Source organism: Hippocampus guttulatus, chromosome 15 (genome assembly GCF_054856545.1).
Source record: "Hippocampus guttulatus isolate MCC_2025c chromosome 15, RoL_Hgut_1.0, whole genome shotgun sequence".
Taxonomy (NCBI): Eukaryota; Metazoa; Chordata; class Actinopteri; order Syngnathiformes; family Syngnathidae; genus Hippocampus; species Hippocampus guttulatus.
Window position 1 is genome coordinate 1,963,177 of NC_141275.1, and position 23,162 is coordinate 1,986,338.

The following is a 23,162-nucleotide window of genomic DNA, read 5'->3' on the forward strand; positions in this document are numbered from 1 at the left end:
GCGTGGTTTTGGTCCCCATTAACCGTGATAAGCGAGAGATTACTGTACTACCTTTCTGTTGTTCATTCTTTTCATTGCTCTTTGATCCTCTTCTTGCTTCATGTCTGGACAACTCATCGATTTTTCTTTGCAATTTTGAGTGGTTGGATGATAGCAAGGTTATGTCGTCTGCGTAGTCAAGCTTTTCAAGTTTGGACATCTTTTTCCATGTAATTCCAGTGTTGTTACCTTCGGGTGGTCTGCCTCATCACCCAGTCATAATTCAGAACAAAAATCCTGACATCACTCACCTCTGCCCGACTCCTGTTTTCACATTCAACCATTCTGATGGTTCTCCGTCATCTAATAACTGCAACGTGGCGTCTGTATTTGCCAACTTGAATATTGATGATTTTCTCGGATATCCGAGAATGTATGGCTTCTTTATTTCCAACAGATTGTCCCTATGGACTGAATCAAAGTCTATGAAGTTCATGGAATGAAAGGCTTGCAACTTAATGAATTGTTCAGGAATGTTCCTTAACCCTTTCAGGGACAGCGGTTACCAGAGTGGACAGCCATTCAAATTTTGTTTTCTTTTATATTAATTAATCTTAATACCACAGATGTGCATCATCCACTACAATGGACCCCAATGTGTGTTGCCATCCACTGCCATTAATTTTTTTTCATGCCCCAAAACTAATAAAAACACTTCTAACAACTCTGGAGTTCCATTATTTATACCACATGCTTAGCCACTTTTCAACTTTTTGATCGCATCCTTGATATCTGCTTGACCTATTGGGGTTGTGTCAATAATTTCCATTTCAGGAAAGTTGGTATACTCAACATCTCCTGGGTTTGTTGGTGTTGTTTCAGTTAAGAACTTCTCCAAAGTGTTCCTTCCATCTTGCTTTTCTTTCTGCATCATTTCTTATGACATTTCCACATTTGTCTTTCCAACTTGATAAGAGGCATCGTTTATCATTGCATAACTTTTTGGTTATACTCAAGAGCAGGGGTGTCAAACTCATTTCACATTGTGGGCCACATACAGCCTCGGTAGATGTCAAGTGGGCCGGACTATTAAAAATTATACCATATATACCAATATATATATATATATATATATATATACCAAATATACTCTGCTATATACAGTAAATATTCTCTAGTACAAACTCGTGTTTGCGCTGTCCAATTTGTCCTGATAACAGAAATTCCTCATTTGGGAAATGAGCATGGTACATGTCCTTTATGAACCTGCAAGTATGTTGACAAAATGCACGTGTAACAACACAATCAATAAAATACAAAAATATACTGTCCAAAAACTGTTTATATAACAAAAACTGCAATACAGGTGTATCCAAAAAAAAATCACAACAGTAAAATACGTACAGTATTTTAATGTTAATTTTTTTCTGTCTTGGGGAAAAAAAAAGTATTTTGGATTGTTTTGTTGGATGCATTCTTTGGTTTATGACAATGTTTGCCTGCGTGTCATACAGTTTTCTTGCTAGTTGCAAGTAACTGTCCCGTTGATCACCGATGTCTGGTAATTCTTGTGCATACTGAAGGATTTTTGTTGCCATTTGCATTGCTTCCTTGCTGGATGGTGGCTTGTCATCAGGAGTTGAATCGATGCCTTGTTTTTTAAAGTTTCGTAGATTTGCGTCTTTCCGACTCCAAGTGTCTCTTGGATCTTTTTAACTTTGTGTACAGCCTCGCTCAAACGGATGCATTTCACTCGCTCCGCTCCAGTTGTTACAGTTCTTCTACGTTTCGATGCCATGATCTACACGACGTAAGTGAATAAAGTTAAAATCTTTCGCAATTACAGTAAAACGCACGCCAATAAAAAGTCGCTTACACGTCTTCGTTTCGAATCTGATGAATGAAAACGGCAAAGCGAACACGTTTCTTCGGTCGTGTCGAGTGGGTGCTGCTTTTAAGCTAAACAGGTTAGATTTTTGAAATTCCTTTCAAAAATCATCTCATTTCCTTCTTTTAAATAGGCCGTATTTTCGAAACCATGATTCATCAACAGATATTGAAAATTAAGTTACATCAAGTGTTTAATTTCCTTCCCTTTGAGTGTTTTATTTCCTCAAACGCTGCTGCCGTTGCGACAGTTAGTTTTTTTTGGAAGGTCTAAAAATGCGCAGAAAACATAATGAAATTCCAAAGACATTTTCTCTCAGGAAGTTTGGTGTGTCTTCACTAGCTCTAAATGGAGGACAAGCCATTTTGTTTTCAAGCTATGTCAATGCACAGCTAATATTTGCATAAGCGTAGTCACAGATATTGTGTATGAGGGATTGCCGCCAATGGGTGCATGTTATCCACCAAAACTAAACATGATTTTAAAACGACAGTAAATGCAAAAGTATAATTATTTTACTTGCATCGCCGTAACTCACAAAAGAGGTTCAACGGGCTTCATAGGCCTGCAGCTGACAATGACTGGCGACATCCCGTGATTCAAATGCCTGAGTGCAAGGAAAAGCTTAAATTCCCATTTTGGGGAGAAAAACAACCCCTTGAGAGGAGCCCGCAGGAGCTAACCATGCTTGAAAACACATTAAAGTTGGACATACAACAGGATTGGCAAAGGAAATAAAAATCCACATTCGACATTTATTGTGTCATAAAAATAAATAAATACAAGTCTATTTCACAGGTTGTCAGTATTACAATGTTCCATTATCCCAATGTGCCAGTACCCCAAAGTGGCCCGTTCTGGGAGGGCTCTTCATAGCTGCTCGCAGTGCCAGTAATTAGTTCTTTTGTAATCCATTCTCACTTGAAGATTTACAATGTGCAATATCTCTGCAACTTGCAATACACAAATAGTCAAACGCTTGCATCTTTGCACACTATACCATTATCCATTATTTGTTCTTTATTCACTAATGAGCATGATAACTACTTTCAAACTTGAGTACACTGTATTTTTTAAAAAAAACATTATTTTTAAATCGTTCTTATGTGCATTGCTCCAATAATGTAAGGAGGGAGAGTTTGAGGTAGACTGTCTTATAAAAAAAATTTAAACTGGTCCAATAAAGCCAAAACTACTGCTTGCTGTCATATATAAATAAGTAACTGTGTCATACTACATTAACATTTTACATTTTAACCAAATATGTTTTAGCTTTTACACTTATTCACATGTTTATTGTACATACAATTTAAGATTGTATGTCAATTATTTTTCACATTTTTGTCATAGACTAACTTGATTCAAATGGAGACTGTCGCTGTTTGCTGGACAATTCTTTTTATCTCAAGATGCTTGGTAATTGACCTGCGAATTTGCTTTCAATGCTGGTTGCTTTCCGCTTAAACATGGTTCCAGACAGACATTTCTGAAAAGTGTACTGATTACCGAAACATTTTTTCCGGTGACACAAGATTAGATTACCATATTTTCGCGACAATATGGCACACCGTATTAAAAAGCCGTCTCAGTTACGGGTGCTATTTCTGTATTTAACACATACACAAGGCGCACTGTATTATTGGACGCAGGCATGGCAAAATGTACGGTAGCTTAGAAAATACTGTAACATTTTTACACTTAAGCGTATACTGTATTTGTAAAAAGGCATCGGGAGCAAAACTGAGTTTGGTTGTAGTTTTGATTGATGTATTTAACATAGAGCTAAGATCGGTCCTAAAAAATCTAGCCTGACCCGAACCGGCCCGAGGGCATTTAAGCCCGACCCGGCCCGAGCCCGGTCACTTAACTTGATTTGCAGGCCCGAGCCCGAAGCAAACCCAACATTTCATATTTTATTTGTGAGTACTCGGGAGGAGGAGGGGTGATTTCTGATAACAAAGCCTGTCTTTTGTAACAAAATCTAAGTTAAACAAGACTGTATAAACATTTACATATTTTATATTTCTGTTTCTGAAGAGGTTACATTAGCTGACAATTTTCCATCATTGACTGATTTTTTTTTAAGAGTGGACGGGGAAAATCTAAGGCCGTCCGTCATTTTGACGGGTTGAAAATTGGGCCGTAAACCACCGCAGCAGTACGTCCTTAAGAATCTAGCGCGGCACTTTAAGAGAGAGTAGCAGAGAGACAAAGAGTGTTGTGATGAGGCGACTTCTGTTTTTTTTGCGAACCACGGTCTCTCGTGGCCAAAACTATTCACGGCCTCGAAAAAAAAAAAAAGTCAGTGAGGGAGAAGCCCGACCCGACCCAACCCGAAGCAATGATTGACATTTTAAGGCCCGACCTGACCCGAACGGGCTCGGGCTCGGGCGGCCCGATCTTACCTCTAATTTAACAATGTACTCATGTTACTTTCTGATCAGTCCTCATCCTCAAATCCATTATAGTCATATAATAGTATAATAATAATATAATAGTTTTCTGTATCCAAAATGAAGAGCTGGGCAAGTTCACAGTCAAAAATGCCAGATTCCCTCGCGTCGTCGTCAGAGTCAGTCTCGTTGCTGTGCGGCTCCTGAGAAATGGTGCCGGCTTTTGCGAAAGCTCGAACAGCAGTGCAAGCAGATACATTCATCCAAGCATCCACAATCCATTCGCAAATTGTGGCGGAACTCGCCCGGAACTCTGCCTCCCAGTTTTAATTGCTGTAACAAAGCGCTTTACAAAACAGTTAACATAAATAAGTTTTGTTGGTTTTAAAATACAGTTTATACATTTATGAAACTTAGAAGAGCCTTTTCATTTTGTCGAAGATTGAATGTATTACTGAGCTGCTGATACAAAAGGAGTATTTTATTTGTAATTCAGGAAAATTATTTCATGTTTACAAACATTGAATAAAGTTCTTTGCTGAATTTCAACCTGCTGGTACTGAAGTACGTGTACATTTGTAATAAATTTGTCGTTTTTGTGTTCATTTATTTTATTTTATGTTAAAGAACCAAAACTGAGGTTTTTGTTAATTGTCTTTTTTTTTTTACAAAATGCTGCCAGTTATTTTGGTTTTGCAATTTTTTTTTTGTCAATGGTTATTGATTACAGAATTGCATTTTGTAACTTTCCACCTTGCATGAATTTTAATAAAATATAACGGAAATTAATTCATCTCTTGTTTCTTATTACTAAGTGAATCCTAACTCAGGGAGACAAAAATGTGTGTTGTGAAAAAGTGCATCAAGACAAATCAATTAAAGACGCCTCAATAATCATTGAATAATCGAATTGTCGCCTCTGAATCGTCATCGTAATCGAATTGTAAATTGCCCAACACCAAGTAAAGTTGCATCCATGGTTCACACTGTCTTTTTCTCTGCTTTCTTAACATTCTCTATCCATTCTTTTTAGAAAGTAAAGACCCTGGACGGCACCCGGCCTTCTTTGAACTACGGAGTCAGTGCACGGCGTAGATGAGGGCCCCAAATGAAGAGTCATCCAGCAGCAGCAATAGTGCTGGAGGTGGCAGTAGTACCGTCCTGCAGCGTCTTTTGCAGGAGCAGATGAATCTGAGTTTTGTGATGCAGCAACAACAGGTAGGAGTTGGAGCTGGCAGCGGAGGAAATGGGGAGGGTGGCCCTTCAGAAGAGCATTCCAGGACCCCCAACATTGCCCGACAGGAGCCCCAGGGCCAGGAACTACAGACAGACGGCCTGGAGAAATTAAGTTCCAAAGTAGTGGGTGATGATGGGAGCAATGGAGGAGAAGGAAGCAATGGTGGAGGTGGCTCAACTAGCCACGGTCAGTGCCAAAACCCAGAGGAACTTCCGACTTATGAGGAAGCTAAGGTTCAGTCGCAATACTTTCGTGGCCATGGCCCACCTCCTCTGCATCAACAACAGAGCAACCAGCCACAGCAGAACACACTTCCTACCTTTGTGGGTTCTAGCTTTTATGTCACTGGGGTAATAGATTCTAAGTTGCGCACAGAGGGTCGGTCCACCATACAGCGTGTTAATGGGGCAGTTAAGGCACTCCAAGATGATGGACTAAAGGATCTTAAACAAGGGCATGTTCGATCCTTAAGCGAACGGCTCATGCAGCTCTCCCTGGCCACTTGTGGAGTCAAGGCACATTCTCCAGTCATTAGCACTTCACTCTCCCCCCAGCTGTCCCCTTCAGGGCAGCCAGAGGAGTACTACAAGCCCCAGCATCATGGCCCACCTCCAGATTACCCATTTAAACGAATGAGATCACCCGCTAAGCAGCAAAAGACTGGAAGTCCTTTTCATCAGGAACAAAGTGAGAGGGAGCTTTCAAGGACAGTGCCACATGTACGCTATCAGCCTCCACCAGAGTATGGCTCATTCAGGTGAGATAAATCAATGTTTTTCAAAACCTGTGCCGAGATATTGTCAGGTGTGCCGTGGGAAATTATACAATATGTATGCCTGTACCAATGTTCCCTCTAAGCTGTGAAACTGCGCACTGGTCGCACACTCTCAGCACACAAGAAAACCTAACCCGCGCAGTGAACGCACTGCAAATGAATTAGACTTTTTTTTTGTATCAATTTGCTGTGGAATTCAGTGAGTCACAGGTGTCCAGCCAATCACACGATACGATGCAATGACGCTATGCAGCCAATCACGGCATTGACAGTACTTGCGCATGTTCTCTGCTCCATAACAAAAACAGTGCGGTGGCGATAAGACGCTAATGCTAATCCTTTATCATGGCGAAACTCCCCAAACCAAAATAAGAATGAACTGCGGTTCTTTTAAGTTGTAATGGCTGTCGGACTATGTGCAAATAGAAGAACAAGCAGTGAAACTGGGTGAGATATTTACTTTTTCGAGTGAGAAAGGTCTGTTCTGCAAAAAAAGTAACTTGACTCATGTGATTACATCTTCTCAATATGTCAAATATTGATGAGAGGGCAGACCTGAGATCTTCAAACTTATTTTTCATTGTAGTGGTAGCACCACCTACTGTTTTTCTCCTAGCAAGAGGATCTTGAAAATAACTCTAAAATGAATGGGGAGCCAGTGAAGGGATGCCAGAGTAGGAGTTATGTGCTCCCTCTTACGAGTACCAGTCAAGAGGCGAGCAGCGGCATTCTGGACCAGCTGAAGGCGCTTAATGGAGGACTGGCTGACTCCAAAGTAAAGGGCATTGCAGTAATCGAGCTGGGATGTGACAAAGGCATGAATTACTGTCTCAAAGTATTCATGTGAGAGGAGAGGTTTTATTTTGGCCAGCTGTCTAAGGTGAAAGAAGCTGGATTTAACAACGGCACCAATTTGCCGATCGAGTTTGAAATCACTGTCCAGTTTAAGGCCCAAGTTTGAGACTGTTGACTTAAGATAAGGAGACAGGGGGCCCAAGTCTACAGGATGGGATGTACAAGGGCCACTGGGACCAAACAGTATCACCTCTGTCTTCTTTTCATTGAATTTCAAGAAATTTTGTGCCATCCAGGTTTTGATTTCTTCCAGGCAGGATAGAAGTGGCCTTAATGAGAAGGCGTATATTTTGCTCAGTGGGACATAGATCTGGCAGTTACCTGCATAGCAGTGGAAGGGAATACCATGTTTCCTTAAGATGGAACCCAATGGGAGCAGATACAGCGAGAACAGCAGAGGCCCCAGAATTGAGCCCTGTGGAACACCACATGACAGGGGAGCAGTGCGTGACTCAGAGCAGCCAAGGCTGACACAAAAGGTTCTGTCAGCTCAATAGGACCTAAACCACTCAAGAGCACTACCGCCAATGCCCACCAAGTGCTGAAAACGAGTCAGCAGAATACTGTGATCCACTGTATCAAATGCTGCAGTTAAGTCCAATAAAACTAGACACACGTGGTCTCCAGAGTCATTTGCCAGGAGGATGTCATTAGAAACGCGAAACAGGGCTGACTCCGTGCTATGCATCGTCTTGAAACCTCACTGGAAGACCTCCAAGATGTTATGTTCATCCAAGAAAAATTTCAACTGCATGTGCACCACTTTTTCCAGAATTTTGGAAATGAAAGGCAGTTTGGAAATGGGCCTGAAACTTGACAGCACATCTGGATCAAGACCAGAACTTTCGCAGAATTTTCGCGAAAAACATTTGCCATAGCAATGCACACTTCACCAATAAAACACCTATTGTGAGGGTCTAAACATGCATGTGAACTTTGCACACACATAAGGCCTGGTAAAATCCTCAATCATTTTTCAGTTCAATGTGCAATGAACAAACAATTGCTCAGTAGCGCCCCCTAGAAATATTAAACAAAGCAGCCTCGGTTGTACGTTTCACCTACATTTAAATTGAGGGGTTTATGTAACCGCCCAATACCTGCAAAACAGTCTCTTGGAGTCATATGCTAAACTTAATAGGAATGCTTCAATTTTGACTTTAAAATTCTTCCTTGCCGTGACTACAAAAGCTGCTGTAACTTCACCCACTTGATCATATCTTCTTTATTCATAATAGTCCAGTTATGAAAACTGGACTATATAATAGTCCAGTTATGAAAACTGGACTATTATGACCATTATTATTAATTCAACCCGTATTGTTTTGTGTTTTTTGTTATTGTAAAGTGTCCTTGGGTGTCTTGAAAGGCGCTTATAAATAAAATGTATTATTATTATTATTATTATTATTATTAATTATATATGATTCGGTGGGAAGCAAACTCCTCCTTACAAATTAGGCACAACACTCTACCTTTATCAATTGTGCCGTTAGAGCCTTTTTCGAATGTAAATTTTCCATTCGTTGGGCCGACAACTCCTCACCGCTGCTTTCCTGGCCCTCCCAACTCCAATGGAAGCCTATCAGCTTCTTGATAATGACAGCCAATTAATGTACGCTTCAAGCTGTGACTGACAGTTGTTTCCCCACCCTCAACAACTCAAACACAGGAAGCCAAAACATAAAAAGGGATATTATAAAAAGGCAACCCACCTTCAGAATCAATAAAGTTAGAGATTAAAATTTAGATTAATGCGATTAAAAAACATAACACACTAAATAGGATTGTAATTAATTATTCGCAATTAATCAGTACCAGCCAATTCTGGACCAAGTCTGAAAAGACATTTAAAAACGTCTTTGGGAGTGAATGAGTTAACGTGATAATTTGACACCTCTATTCAAAATATAGTTACATCTTGGGCCTTTTCATTCATTCATTCATCTTCCGAACCGCTTCATCCTCACTAGGGTCGCGGGGGTGCTGGAGCCTATCCCAGCTGTCTTCGGGCAGTAGGCGGGGGACACCCCGAATTGGTAGCCAGCCAATCGCAGGGCACACAGAGACGAACAACCATGCACACCCTCACTCACACCTCGGGACAATTTAGAGTGATCAATCAGCCTGCCATGCATGTTTTTGGAATGTGGGAGGAAACCGGAGTACCCGGAGAAAACCCACGCAGGCCCGGGGAGAACATGCAAACTCCACACAGGGAGGCCGGAGCTGGAATTGAACTGTGAAGTCGACGTGCTAACCACTGGACTACCGGGCCGCCCATATCTTGGGCCTAAATTTTCATAAAAATTACTGATGATAACGTGGCCCATTTCAACCACCACAACATGCAGTTTGCCATCAAGTTATATCTACAACCCTGAAAAAAAAAAACATCTTCTCTGAAGTTTTAATGTTTACTATGTTATTTGGGCTACAACGTCCCTTCTATGTGCACGTATGCGCGACGTATGTAACAGGACAGCTGCAAAACACAATGTGATGTCATGGTTTAATGAACAAGAAGCAACCCTGCTTTCTAAAAATTTGGGATTTTATATCAGTTTTATTTTTCTTGAAATTACAAGGGAATAGACTACATCTTTTCAAATATTTAGAGTCCTTGAAAATGGAGGTAATGCAATGACAAGAAATGGCTGTGATTCAATCAGGTAAATAGCATATATTTACACTTTACAAATTTGGTGGAGTATGAAGGCAAAATAACAAATGGCTTTGTCCAAATACCTTTGGACCTAATTGTATTTGTTTACCAAAAAAGTCATTTACAAATTCATAACTGTGACCAATTTGTGATTTATTGGGGGGTGGGGAGGGGGGGTTAATGCTATTCGTCACATTGATTAATTATGTCAATTCTGTTTTCTTTTTAACTGTACATGCACAGTTTGTATTGAGAGCAGAAAAATGCAAGTGTTGGATTCCAAGATTCTGTGGATACACCAAATAAGTCTAAGAGAGCTGTGTTAACGGAAACATTGTTCCTTTTCGCTCCTCAGGTCAACTAAGGAGGGTTCAGTTACTTTCCAGAAGTCCCTTCACCACCACAGTCCCACCTCTTCGATCACCTCCGTTGGTTCTTTGTCCCGGGCCCAATCTTCTACTCTTTGTAGCTTACCGAGTGCCTTCCATGCCCCTTATACCTCCCACCTGTCTGTCCCTCATCAACAGCCACATAGTCATGGTGAGACCTTCCGCAGCATGGGGATTCGCAATCTACAGGGTCCTGTTTCCCAGTTTGGCGAGACTTTCACACCGATGCCAATTGACCCAACACCACAAAGATGTCATGGTTTCCCCAGCGACTCCTTGCCATCGATTCACAATAAGCAGGAACAGACTCATCAATATCCACAACAGCATTCTCATAGCCTGCCCCTTCCCCAACCTCAACCTGTTGTCCAAGCCCGGCATTTCCCCCATCTGCATTCTTACTTCCACCTGCAGGAGCAGTCCTTTGAAATGATGGCACACGCTCAGCATAAGATGGACATGCTGAATGAAGAGAACAGAGTTCTGAGGCAGGAGATAGATGCCTGCCGTGATAAAGTCACCAAGCTCCACAAGGTAACATCAGAGCTAGTGATGGGCAAGTTGTGTCATTAAGGCTGCCCAGCCCATTGCTTTGGCAAAGGGTTCACTACTCGCCCTAATTGAAATGATTAATGCTGCCATCTGGTGTTCAAATTGACATGACAGGATCTTCGACAATATTTACTTTGGCACAATTGGGTATCACACCATGCAATGTGAACATATTCCTTGAAACAATAACGCAATACAGTGCCGTGAAAAGGTATTTGCCCCCGTCCTGATTTCTCAACTCAACTCAACTCAACTGTATTTATAGAGCACTTTCAAACAGCCATTGCTACATACAAAGTGCTGTACATGGAACAACTAACATATACAGCAGTAAAGCAACAAATCGGTAACAAAGACAATAGAAAGCACCGAACAGCAAAACCAAGAACAAATCTCAGTCATGCTGAGTCAAACGCCAAAGAATACAAGTGAGTTTTGAGGCGGGTTTTAAAGATGGGCAGGATTTCTGTGTTCTTTGCATATTTATCACACACCAAGGTATCAGTTCATCAAACCAATTTTAATACTCACAGAGACTACCCAAGAAAATGCAAAATGCTGTTTCTCAATGCCGATTTAATTTCTTAAGGCACACACAAAAGAAAAAAATCCAAACCTACCCGCCCCTATGTGAAAAAGTAATTGCCCCCTGAACCTAGTAATGGGTTGTGCCACCCTTGGTAGCAATAACTGAATCAAGCGTTTGTGATAATTGGTGATGTTGTCTTTCACATCACCGCAAAGGAATTGTTTTTTTGTTTTTTTTTTTGAGGGGGGGGGCACTCTTCTTTGCAGAATTGCTTCAACAAACCCATCTTGGAGGATTTTCTAGCAGGAACTGCCCACTTAAGGTCACATCACAGTTTCTCAATTGGATTAAAATCCAGATTTTGACTTGGTCACTCCAAAGCCTTTTTTTTTTTAGCCATTCAGAGGTGGACTTGCTGGTGTGTTTCGGATCATTGTCCTGCTGCATAATCCAAGGGCGCTTCAGTTTCACTCACAGTGCTTTTTTAGAAAACTGCCTTGGGACTACGGCTAAAAACGAGCATTTATACTAAATCCGGCGCATTTACACTGTTTAGTCTTGCGTTGATTAATATGTACTGCCCCAATGCAATGAATAAATAACTAAATTAATCAGTAAGTCAAACAAATAAATAAAAATAAAATTGAGTTTGAGAGTGCAAACTGTATGTCACATTTTCACCTTCAAGATTTTCTGGTGGACAGCAACAACGAATTCTCATTGTCCCATCAATCAGCAAGTTGTCCTGGTCCTGAGGTAGAAAAGCAGCCACAGTCCTCAAAGCGCTTTACACTTTCCTCATTTACCTACTGATGACGCAGCATCAGGAGCAACTGGGGGTTCAGTATCTTGCTCGAGGTCACTTTGACAAGGTCGCAAAGACCGGGAATTGAATCCCCAACCTACGGGTTGGGTGAAGATCGATGTTCCAAACTGTTTCTAAATGAATAAAATTGCGTGCTGTTACCCATGTTTGTTGACAGTGCTAAAATAGAGGTGACGAAATGTAAAAAAGAAGTGCATTAAAAATAATCATGATGGAATGACGAACTAACAGACTAATGTACTGGAACGGCCTGAAATAATAATGGACTGATGATGACCGACTTTCGGGTCTGCTTGCTGGCAAATGACAGAAAGTTCACTGACACAACCTATATTGGAGCTTAAAGCCCCATTCCCACTGAGCGGCGAACATTTGCAAGTGCTTCAGAATGTAGCGAATGTTGTGATCTCGTCAGGGTTCATAAGGGTTTGTTCAAAGTCGCAAACATTCACCAGTCACCAGGCATTGGCCTGTACTTTACGTCTCGCAACAGTATTTTGAAGAGGCTCAAAATTTCCTTGGATTCCTTTCAAGACAAGTAAAAAACAATAAAACTGTTGGTGAATGTCTGGCAAACATTTGGCGAACGTTTGCGACCTTGAATGAACCATGACGTGAACACGCATTTGCTAATGTCATAAATATTACCCCTTCAGTTTTATAGGGGCTGAAGCAAATAGTAAATCATGCACTTAGTTAATAGTAATAAATATGTCCTGTTGAGAATGAAGTCCACTGATATGCTCTGTGTGGTTTTAAATGTGAGGATAGACAACAAAAAAAGGATTAAGATTCTAAAATAATCAACTAAAAACTAATACATTATACAAAGTAGTTTCCTTGCTCTGTCTGTATAATCAACCAAAAGGCATATAACTAAACAACACCTTTTATACAATACAATAAAACTTTGTTAAAATAGCACAGCTGCAGCAAGGCACTTTACAAATAAAAATAACAAAAATACAACAAAATAAAGTGAGAACAGTAAATTAAAACACACATTAATGATACTAACACATATACCGTAGACATCAGAAAACAATAGAACAATGTCAGTTTTCTGTGGGGTCCAAAGTTAAAGAAAAAAGATGTCTTCAAACGAGTTTTTAATAAAGACAGAGTCTAACATTTAATGGATGGTCATGACAGAGGGAAGGTTCAGCAACAGAAAAGGCTTGATCCTCTCTGAGGCTCTGCTAAGTTCTGAATTCCTCCAGGAGCCACTAGTCGGCCGAACTGAGATACCAGGCAGGTGCGAAGGGGTGGAGGAGCTCAGAGGGGTAAGCTGGGGCAAGGCTATTAAAAGATTTGAAAACAAGTAGAAGTATCTTCAAATGAACTCTAAAATGAACTGGGAGCCAGTGAATGGAAGGCAGAGTCGGGGTTATGTGGTCCCTCTTAAGAGCTCCAGCTAGGATGCGAGCAGTAGCATTATGGACCAACTGGAGCATGTACATGAACAGTAAATACAGCAAAAAAAAAGTGACCTGGTAACTATAATAATATGTTTGTATTCACTAGTAGAGAATTTGAAAGTTGCCACATATGGTTAAAACAAGGTACAGTAATCCCTCGTTTATCGCGGGGGTTAAGATAAGATAAGAAAACCTTTATTAGTCTCGCAATGGAGAAATTCCCAATTCACAGCAGCAAAGTTATGAAAGGAAGAAGTAGAACAACAAAATATAGGAGCTGCTGGAAAGGCAGCCACTCTCGCGGCGCCATTTTGAAGTCAAAATAACAAAAATAATACAACACAACACGTAGGACACAGACAGTCGTGCAATCTTCACCAATTTTCTGCATACACTTTGTTGTCTGAAGCAGTTATATATGAAAGAGGAGAGGATCAAAGTGCCCTTTCTCCAGTGGATCAGAGACGTCAGAGACGCTACAAGCTAAGTTTTGAAAGCAAACACGAAGCTGTAGCGTCCATTGACGAAAAGAGATTAGTTCACTTCTCCTGTCCCACGTAATCCGCTTCAAACTCCAAGCCGCGACTCCCAGCTCCAAATCCGCATCGGCGCTCCGCGCTAACGCTCCTTTCTTTTCATCGTCGGCTCCTCAAGACTTACATCCATCCAGCCGCAGACCGTTCAACAGCACCGATCTCTCCGCTGAACAAAGCGGGGCTGTGAAAAATGCTGCCCATTACAGGCGCAAGACACAAGCGCCACGGGACTGTCCAGCAACGACAGTCAAATGGCGCCGACATTCCTCCCAGTCAAAAACAGTGCTGGTATAACCATGCTGCCGAGAAGGCGCAACCACCAAGCACAGAGTCTCCTCCTTGATGAATGTCGTGGCCAAAAAATGCTGAAAAAAGTCCACATCAGGTCCACACGACGTAACAACAAACACAAAGTGACAAAACAAACACAAAAACAACAAAAAAAGCAAGGCTCATGAGAGCACTTGCTGACAGCTGCCTACTCGGCTTCAAAGATGTTACGTTCCAAAAAGAACCAGTGATAAGTGAAATCTGTGAAGTAGGATTTTTTTTTTTTTAAAAAGCAACAAAATGTGAGAGGGACGAATTTTCAAATGAGCTGTATGTTTCACATACAGCATATTCGACAATAAAGTTGTACTTGGTACTTGATAGTCAGCTCTATTTTTTTTACAGTTATTATACAATACTGAACTATGTATACAATGCAGAGGTGATTGCTCTAAGACTGCAAGGGAAGCTCAGCTTCCCCTAAAATGTCAAAAAGCAAGTGATCAAATATATGTGTGTATGGACAATTGTGTGGACATGTCATTGACTAAATATGCGCTACAACGCGCTCAACTTTTTTTCCGAATCAGCTTTTTATTACTGGTTACGATGCGACTCTCTTCTCATTCATTTCCGCAGCTTCACTGTGCTTTAAACTGTGTGGATGCCGAGCGTCGACCGCACGGACGCTGGGCGTCAATAGAGTTCAGTGTAGGTTGTCCCAATGCATTGAAACGAGACATGTGCATTTGCCAACACACATCAAACAGACAACTACTTTGTGAGCTCTGCGCAGCCATTATCAAACGAAGATAATATCAAAAGCACTGGATAAATGCTGGTTTTGTCCCACCCATTGGACGCTCAGCGTCTCTGGGAGTCTATGGACAGTGGGCATTTATAGGCTGGCCAGGAAGCTCAGCTTTTCTGCATGATGATTGGATGATCTGTCTGAGGCTGAATCTCTTTTTGATTGACAGCGAAATGAGCCAATCCCCGATCTTATGGTGAAGGCAACCTTCTCATTTCTTTTGAAAAGGAACGGAGAGTAGAATTCACGTATAAATAAACGGACATATTTTATGATGTAGGCCGAAATTGAGCTTCCCCTCCTTGACAGACCAGCATCCGCCATTGATACAATGAAACCAAAGACCAAAACTATGTAAAGGTAAATTTGGCAAGCTGTACAGAGATGAGGTTGCGGAGACTGACGTTGGTCAGTCCCTTAGCCAATCAGGATGCAGAACACAATTCACTGTTTAAAAAAAAAAAGCATTAAAAAAAACTGCCCTTAAAAAAAATCTGTGAAACAGCGAAGTCGCGGAAGGTGAACCGCGTTAGATCGAGGGATTACTGTATGCTTATACTTTCGCGCGATATGATGGGAAGGCACAGACACGCTTGAGTGATTGTGATAAGCCATGTATTAATGTCACTTTGTGTTTTTCTTGTTCTCATCTGTCCTGGTTGTTGTCTTACTGCCTTAACTCACACCCCTTTGAGTTTGCATTTGTTTTGGGTCATCGAGAGTGTGTTTGGGTCAACCTGTCTTCACAACACAACCTTATCAATCCACCTATTTCTTCTGGCAGTTGGAAACCGAAATTCAGCTGGTTTCAGAGGCCTATGAAACCCTTGCTAATACCTCTGCCAAGAGAGAGGCCCTGGAGAAAACAATGAGGAACAAGCTAGAATTGGAGGTCCGGCGTCTGCATGACTTTAACAGAGATCTGAGAGGTAAGACAGCTGGAATGTCCAATAGCTGTTGTGACAAGTGATAGTGGTACCTTGATAACTCAGTAAACCAAACTCACTTCACACAGACTCACAATCACTTGGCAATCATCTTTGCCAAATAATAATAATAATAATAGATTTTATTTATAAGCGCCTTTCAAGACACCCAAGGCCACTTTACAATAACAAAAAACACAAAACAATACGGGTTGAGCAGCGGCAGCCAAAACGCGCCAGCGTTCACTCAACCCGAAAGTCAGAAAGAAACAAGGGAGGGAGAGGGGGAGAAAAAACCCCCCACGCTCGAACTACCCTCATTTGAGGATAATTTGAGTGAGGCAAAAAACTCCTGCACAAGCATACGACAGTTACAACAGGTCACAAGACATAAACAATGAAGACGGTGAAACAAGGGAATGTATGAGGGAGTGGGTGATGATGGGGGACTAGCTTCCGTGCGTACTTTCATCAGGGGAAGGTCGAGATAGCAGATAGTGTACAACTCTTAAAAAAATAGGCTTCAAGCTTGTTTAAGGCCCCTCTCAGTTGAAGTTTACCATCAAAATAAATGTATTTATTTAAAAGAACCAAATAGCTATTCAACAAAATTAAAAAGAACAGTTTAACCCTTTCAGGGACAGCGGTTACGACAGTGCACAGCTTATCATGTTATGTTACAGGTGCATGAAAGAGTTAAAAAAATGCAAAGTCACAGATACCCACAGTCTTTCCCTACATTTCATTGCGATCTGCCGAAGGATGCTCCGTCCTTCCTCTTCCTCCCCCTGCACATTGTGTGTCAAGCGACGCTGGCAGGTGGGCCCCACTTTTGACATATGGCTGATATATCAATGACACATTTCTAATAGGTCATTCCCATGACGTGTTGAGTGTCGAAGAAGAGCGCCCGTCCTAGCAGGCTTGCTGAAAATCCATATGTAGAATGTTACAAATCAACTACAACTTATTGGGAACACCAATGAAATTAAAAAAATAAATAAATAAAAAGACATATAATTCTGTTTGAATTTGTCTACACAGAACAGGTATTTTATAATGTTCCATTATTAGCCATGCTGCAAGTAGTTTGTCCTGTTCTGACAATGAACATTTATCCTATTAGCAGAATATTGCATCTTTTGTAAAACGCTGAAACTGATAACCTCAATTTTTCTGTCAGCTTGATCTGTCCAAACTGGTACTATGTGTTTAGTATTGTAAAATACGACTCTTATATCCTTATATTTACTGAGAGAGGATAACTGTTAGATTAAACAAAATGTTAACATGAAGCAATGGAGTTGTTACTGCTGTTCGTTATTCTGTACAGATTTCACTTTGTTATTTGGAAAACACAAGCTGGATGTTGCACATACAGCACATTTGATAATAAAGTTGTACTTGATAGTTGATACTTGACAACACATTTTTTGGATTTTATTCAAGCGCTATAACGTTTTTGTGACAACAGCAACCCTCTTCAAATGAAAGTAGGACTTTACTAAGTTTGTAGACATACATGGCACAATCCATGCAAGTGCTGCCACAGGGTGGATTGTTCAGATTTATGCATTGGACCATCAGTTTTAGAGGTTCCGTCATAATTTGACAGACATTTTTTCTTTGTCCCACAGTATTTTGTATCATACTGCCTTATGATGTAATCATGTTTATTTTGTTCTACAGTCATACCTCGGTTTTTGACCATAATCCGTTCCAGAAGGCTGTTCGAAAACCAAAACCACGCTCTTTAAAAAAAAAATAATAATAATCTTTATTGAACACGTCTGCTCACAATGGAACGCTACACGAGGAAGCGTCACTTCCTCGTCTACCCGAGGAAAAGCCCTCACTTCCTCGTATAAGGAAGGCGAGAGGAGTCAAGTGGCGCATTCAAGTGCGCTCAGTTTGGTCGAGGACAGATGTTCGGTCGTAATCCAAGGCATAAAAAATTCGAAATTTTTGGTCGAAAACCGATTTGGTCGAGAACAGAGACGTTGAAAAACCAAGGTTTGACTGTATTTCATTTGACTGCATCACAGGTTAAATTTTTAATGCTGTGTATTTTTGTCTAATAGACCGTATGGAGACTGCCAATAAGCAGCTTACTGCTCAAGAGTCTGATGGGTCAGAAAACAACCTAAAGACCATATCCCAACTGCTTGCACAGAGTGAGAACACACACACACACACACACACACACACACACACACACACACACACACACACACACACACACTCAAAATAGATCATATGGTACTATGTCTTGCTCTTACAGTCAAACCCAGGGGTCGGCAACCCAAAATGTTGAAAGAGACATATAGGACAAAAAACAAAACAAAAACCAAATATGTCTGGAGCTGCAAAAAAATAAAAGCCTTCTATAAAACTTAGAATGAAGGAAACACATGCTGAATGTATGTAGGAGACTGGACTGTCTCAGAAATGTTTATGTTATTCATTCCTTTGTTATGTTCACAAACGCCCCCATAGAATTTATTTTGTGATTTCGTCACTTGATTTTTTGTTTTGGTGCATTATTTTCGCTTTTCTTAGTGTCAGTGAAGTGATCATGAATTTCTGTTTTTCGGAGGCTGTCTTTGAACGCCTCTCGAGTTGAACGAGAAGAGAGAAGGCACGGAGTCAGACGCAGACGTGTCTGTGTTTGTCAAGACTGTTAAAACCACCAAGTATACGTTTTAAAAAACCAACACCACAGCTCTCCTTTTTCGGAGCTGCAACATGTATCTATATCGATTTGAGCTATATTAGCCTATGATCAAAATCTTTTTCCATTTTCAAAATTTTTTATAAAGCTCCACGGAGCCACTAGATGTCGCTAAAGAGCCGCATGCGGCTCTGGAGCCGCGTGTTGCCGACCCCCGGTCTAACCGTTTGAAATATGATAAGCGAAAATATCCTTAGAAGTCTTTACTTGTCTCCTTCTTCCTTCATTTAGTCAGTAGTTAACTTTGCTTTTGATATTATCTTCGTTTGATAATGGCTGTGCAGAGCTCTCAAAGTAGTTGTCTGTTTGATGTGTGTTGGCAAATGCACATGTCAATTAGTGTCGGGCAGAAACCTTTTAGGTTACAATTGGTTCCTGCTAAGAATCATCACTAGATGGCAGCGGAACACTAACAGGGAAATAACTCATTGGGGAATCTAAAGAGACTGTATATAAGGCACATCGGATTATAGAGCGCACTGTTGGCTTTTGGGAAAATTGAATGCTTTAGATGCCTTATAGTGTGGAAAATTTTAAGATTATCAATTGAACCCGCTTCATGGTAAAAACATACGATAATGATGCAGACGCCAGAGACTCAAAGACTGCTCATAGCCAAAATGACATGTTCAGTCAGTCACAGCTTTGTAGGGGGGGGGAAAAATGACCCACTATTTAGTTTAACCAGCATATTCAGATTCCAAGCATCAATCTATACACACTCAAATACACATGCAGAGCTGTATAACCATTTATAACTCATGTGTTGTTTGGTTTATGCCCAGACAAAGAGGCTTTGCGTGAGAAGGAAAAACTAGAGATGGAGCTGAATGTGCTGCACTCCACCACAGAAGACCAAAGGAGACACATTGAAATTAGAGATCAGGCCCTTAACAATGCCCAAGCCAAAGTGGTCAAATTAGAGGAGGAGGTAAGAACAGGGCTCTACATTAACTTTCTCAGTTGGCTGCGCTACCACGTGATTTGGTCACACTCTTTTTTGACTACGCATGCTGATGTCTAGTAGCCATACATAATTGGCAGACTGTAATTTTGCATTAAAAATGACAGTGCCTGGAATTATAATGTAAAATATTTCCTGTGAATATGATGTTTGTGTGCAACAAGCAGTGGCTGAAAACAGGTCATTTAATGCATATAATCTTCAATGAAAACAATGAAAATGATTTCAAACAAGTGCAAAACTAATAATAGGTATGCATGTGTTTACATATATTCAGGGGTTTTTTCTTGTTACTTTTCATAAATGCACTACAGAAATTACCTTAACTTTATATCAACATTGCTTCACTCCCTGCAATTCACCTCTGTACTAACTAACTAACTAACTAACGGTTTTCTCCTAGGAGAACCACAGTTTAATGACATAGTTTGTGGATGAACTGAATGGTGATTGTATGCCACGATAAAATCCGCCACAAAAAAAATATTTTGAACAAAAGTGCACCGACAAAGTATCAACAGAAATCGCTGGTCACAAGGAGCCAGGAAAAACAAGGCATAGATGAAAGGCAAGGTAATAGTCACGCTGAGAATATAAAAGAAATGACAAGACTCCAATTACACAAAAACAAAACAAGAGCAAGATCAAAGACAAAATTAGATCAACACTAATGAGGTACTAAAGAGCAAAAACGACAATGGCAATATTGAGAGGTCTGGAAAACAACTCTTGAGCATTCGTAACAACCAGGTCAATAATCCGATGGCGACTTGGCAATAAGACAAACCTTTAATACATTGCTTAACTGATGAAACGTTGGCAGCAGCTGTGCATGCTGGAGGGAAGGCTCTCCTCTGTCATCTGCTGGAGACACAAGACCAGAATCATGACAGTCCCCCCCCTCTCAACGGACGCCTTCTGGCGGACGACCTGGTTTTGGCAGATGGGATGAGTGGAAGGTATGGAGAAGGGACGGGGTCCAAGATCCAGGAGTGGGGATCCACTGCCGCTCCTCTGTTCCGTAGCCCTCCCTGTCGACCAAGTACAGGATATCCCTACTCCTGGGCCTACGGAATGAATGAATTGTTGTTACATTTTAACTACCTGTGGCATTAATTTCTCTGCTCTGATTCACCCAGACTCGGCTTTCCGAGGTCGCCTTAAAAAAGGGGTGTGGGGCTCGCTGGCGAGCGCCTTGTGGCCGGGCCTACGCCCATGGGGCCCGGCCGGGCTCAGCCAGAATAGGCAATGTAGGTCCCACTTCCCATGGGCTCACCACTTATGGGAGGGGCGAAAGGGGTCAGGTACAAAGTAAGCTGGGCGGCAGCCAAAGACGGTCCAATCCTTGGCTCCTGAAGCTAGCTCTTCGGTGGACGTGGAACTAGCTACGGACGTGGAATGTCACCTCTCTTGCAAGGAAGGAGCCCGAGCTGGTATGCGAAGCAGAGAAGTTCCGACTAGATATCGTCGGACTTGCCCCCATGCACAGCCTGGGCTCTGGTACCAGTTCACTCGAGAGCGGTTGGACTCTCTTCCACTCTGGAGTTGCCCACGGCGAGAGGTGTAGAGCAGGTGTGCCCATACTCATTGCCCTCTGGCTCAGGGCCTGGACATTGGGGTTTACACCGATGGATGGGGTATTGGTCCTGACTGTTGTTTGTGCCTTTACACCAAACAGCTGCTCAGCATATCCACCATTTTTGGAGTCCTTGCAGGGTTTACTGGAGAGTGCTACTGCTGCGGACTCCCTTGTTCTGCTGGGGGACTTAATTGCTTATGTGGGCAATGACAGTGAGACCTGGATGAGCATGATTGGGAGGAGCCTTCCCGATCAGAATTCGAGTATTGTTTTGTTATTGGACTTGTGTGCTTGTCACCGATTGTCCTTAACGAGGGCCATGTTCAAACGTAAGTGTGTCCATATTTGGACTTGGCACCAGGACACCCTTGGCCGCAGTTTGATGACTGACATTGTGATTGTATCATCAGATTTGCGGCCGCATGTTTTAAACACTCGGGTGAAGAGAGGGGCGGAGCTGTCAATTGACCACCACCTGGTGGTGACTTGGCTCTGATGGTGGGGAAGATGCCGGTCCAACTTTGCCGCCCCCAAACGTATTGGGAGGTTTTGTTGTGAGCGTCTGGCAGCTCTTCTGTCAGGAGTTTCAACTCCCACCTCCGGCAGAGCTTTTCCCACATCCCGGGTGAGGCGGGGGACATTGAGTCAGAGTGGACCATGTTCCGCGCCTCAACTGTTTAGGCGGCCAATCGAAGTCATGGCCATAAAGTGGTCAGTACCTGTCATGGCGGCAACCCCTGAACTCGCTGGTGGACACTGGCAGTAAGGGATGCCGTCAAGCTGAAGGAGGAGTCCTATCGAACCTTTGTGACCGATGGTATTCCAGAGGCAGCTGATGGGTATGGACCGACCAAGCGCAACATAGCTTCAGCGGTCGCTGAGACAAAAACTCAGCCGTGGAAAGAGTTCAGTGAGGTCGTGGAAGCCGACTTCCGAATGGCTTCGAGGAAATTCTGGTCCACCATCCGACATCTCAGGAGAGGGAAGCAGCGCACCATTAACACTGTGTACAGTGGGGATGGGGCTGTGAGTCGGTGGGCAGAATACTTTGAAGACCTCCTCAAACCCACTAACACAACTTCCTTGGAGGAAGGCTCTCCTATCCCTGGGGTTGAAGTCACAGACGTGGTTAAAAGGCTCTTTGGTGGCAAAGCCTCAGGGGTGGATGAGATCCACCCAGATTTCCTCAAGGCTCTGGATGTTGTGGGGCTGTCCTGGTTGACACGCCTCTGCAACATCGCGTGGTCATCGGCATGTGCCTCTGGACTGGCAAACCTGTGTGGTTGTCCCTCTTTAAAAAAAAAAAAAAAGGGATTGGAGGGTGTGCTCCGACAACAGAGGGATCACACTCCTCGGCCTCCCTGGTAAGGTTTATTCAGGGGTGCTGGAGAGGAGGGTCCGTCAGGAAGTCAAGCCTCAGATTGAGGAGGAGGAGTGTGGTTTTCGTCCCGGCTGTGGAACAGTGGACCAGCTCTACACCCTTAGCAGGGTCCTCGAGGGTCTGTGGGAATTCGCCCAACCAGTCTACGTGTGCTTTGTGGACTTGGCGAAGGCGTTCGACCGTGTCCCTCAGGGAGTTCTTTGGAGGGTGATTCTGGAGTACTGTACAGGGTTCTCAAGCTTTGAAGTCAAGATGGCGCCCGAGTAGGCAGCCGTCAGCAAGTGCTCTCATGAGCCTTGCTTTTTTTGTTGTTTTTGTGTTTGTTTTGTCACTTTGTGTTTGTTGTTATGTCGTGTGGACCTGATGTGGACTTTTTTCAGCATTTTTTGGCCACGACATTCATCAAGGAGGAGACTCTGTGCTTGGTGGTTGCGCCTTCTCGGCATCATGGGTATACC

At 42.2% G+C, this 23,162-nt stretch overlaps 1 protein-coding gene across 1 annotated transcript in view; it reads left to right on the top strand.

The window, feature by feature from the left end:
- amot (angiomotin) overlaps window positions 1-23,162 on the top strand; it is a 54,752-nt gene that overhangs the window by 5,167 nt on the left and 26,423 nt on the right. Inside the window, exons 2-6 of the mRNA XM_086131429.1 lie at window positions 5,294-6,254; window positions 10,148-10,715; window positions 15,908-16,052; window positions 18,131-18,223; window positions 19,566-19,711. Of these exons, the coding sequence (XP_085987555.1) occupies window positions 5,356-6,254; window positions 10,148-10,715; window positions 15,908-16,052; window positions 18,131-18,223; window positions 19,566-19,711 (1,851 nt within the window). The 5' untranslated portion in view covers window positions 5,294-5,355. The remainder of the gene's footprint in view (window positions 1-5,293; window positions 6,255-10,147; window positions 10,716-15,907; window positions 16,053-18,130; window positions 18,224-19,565; window positions 19,712-23,162) is intronic.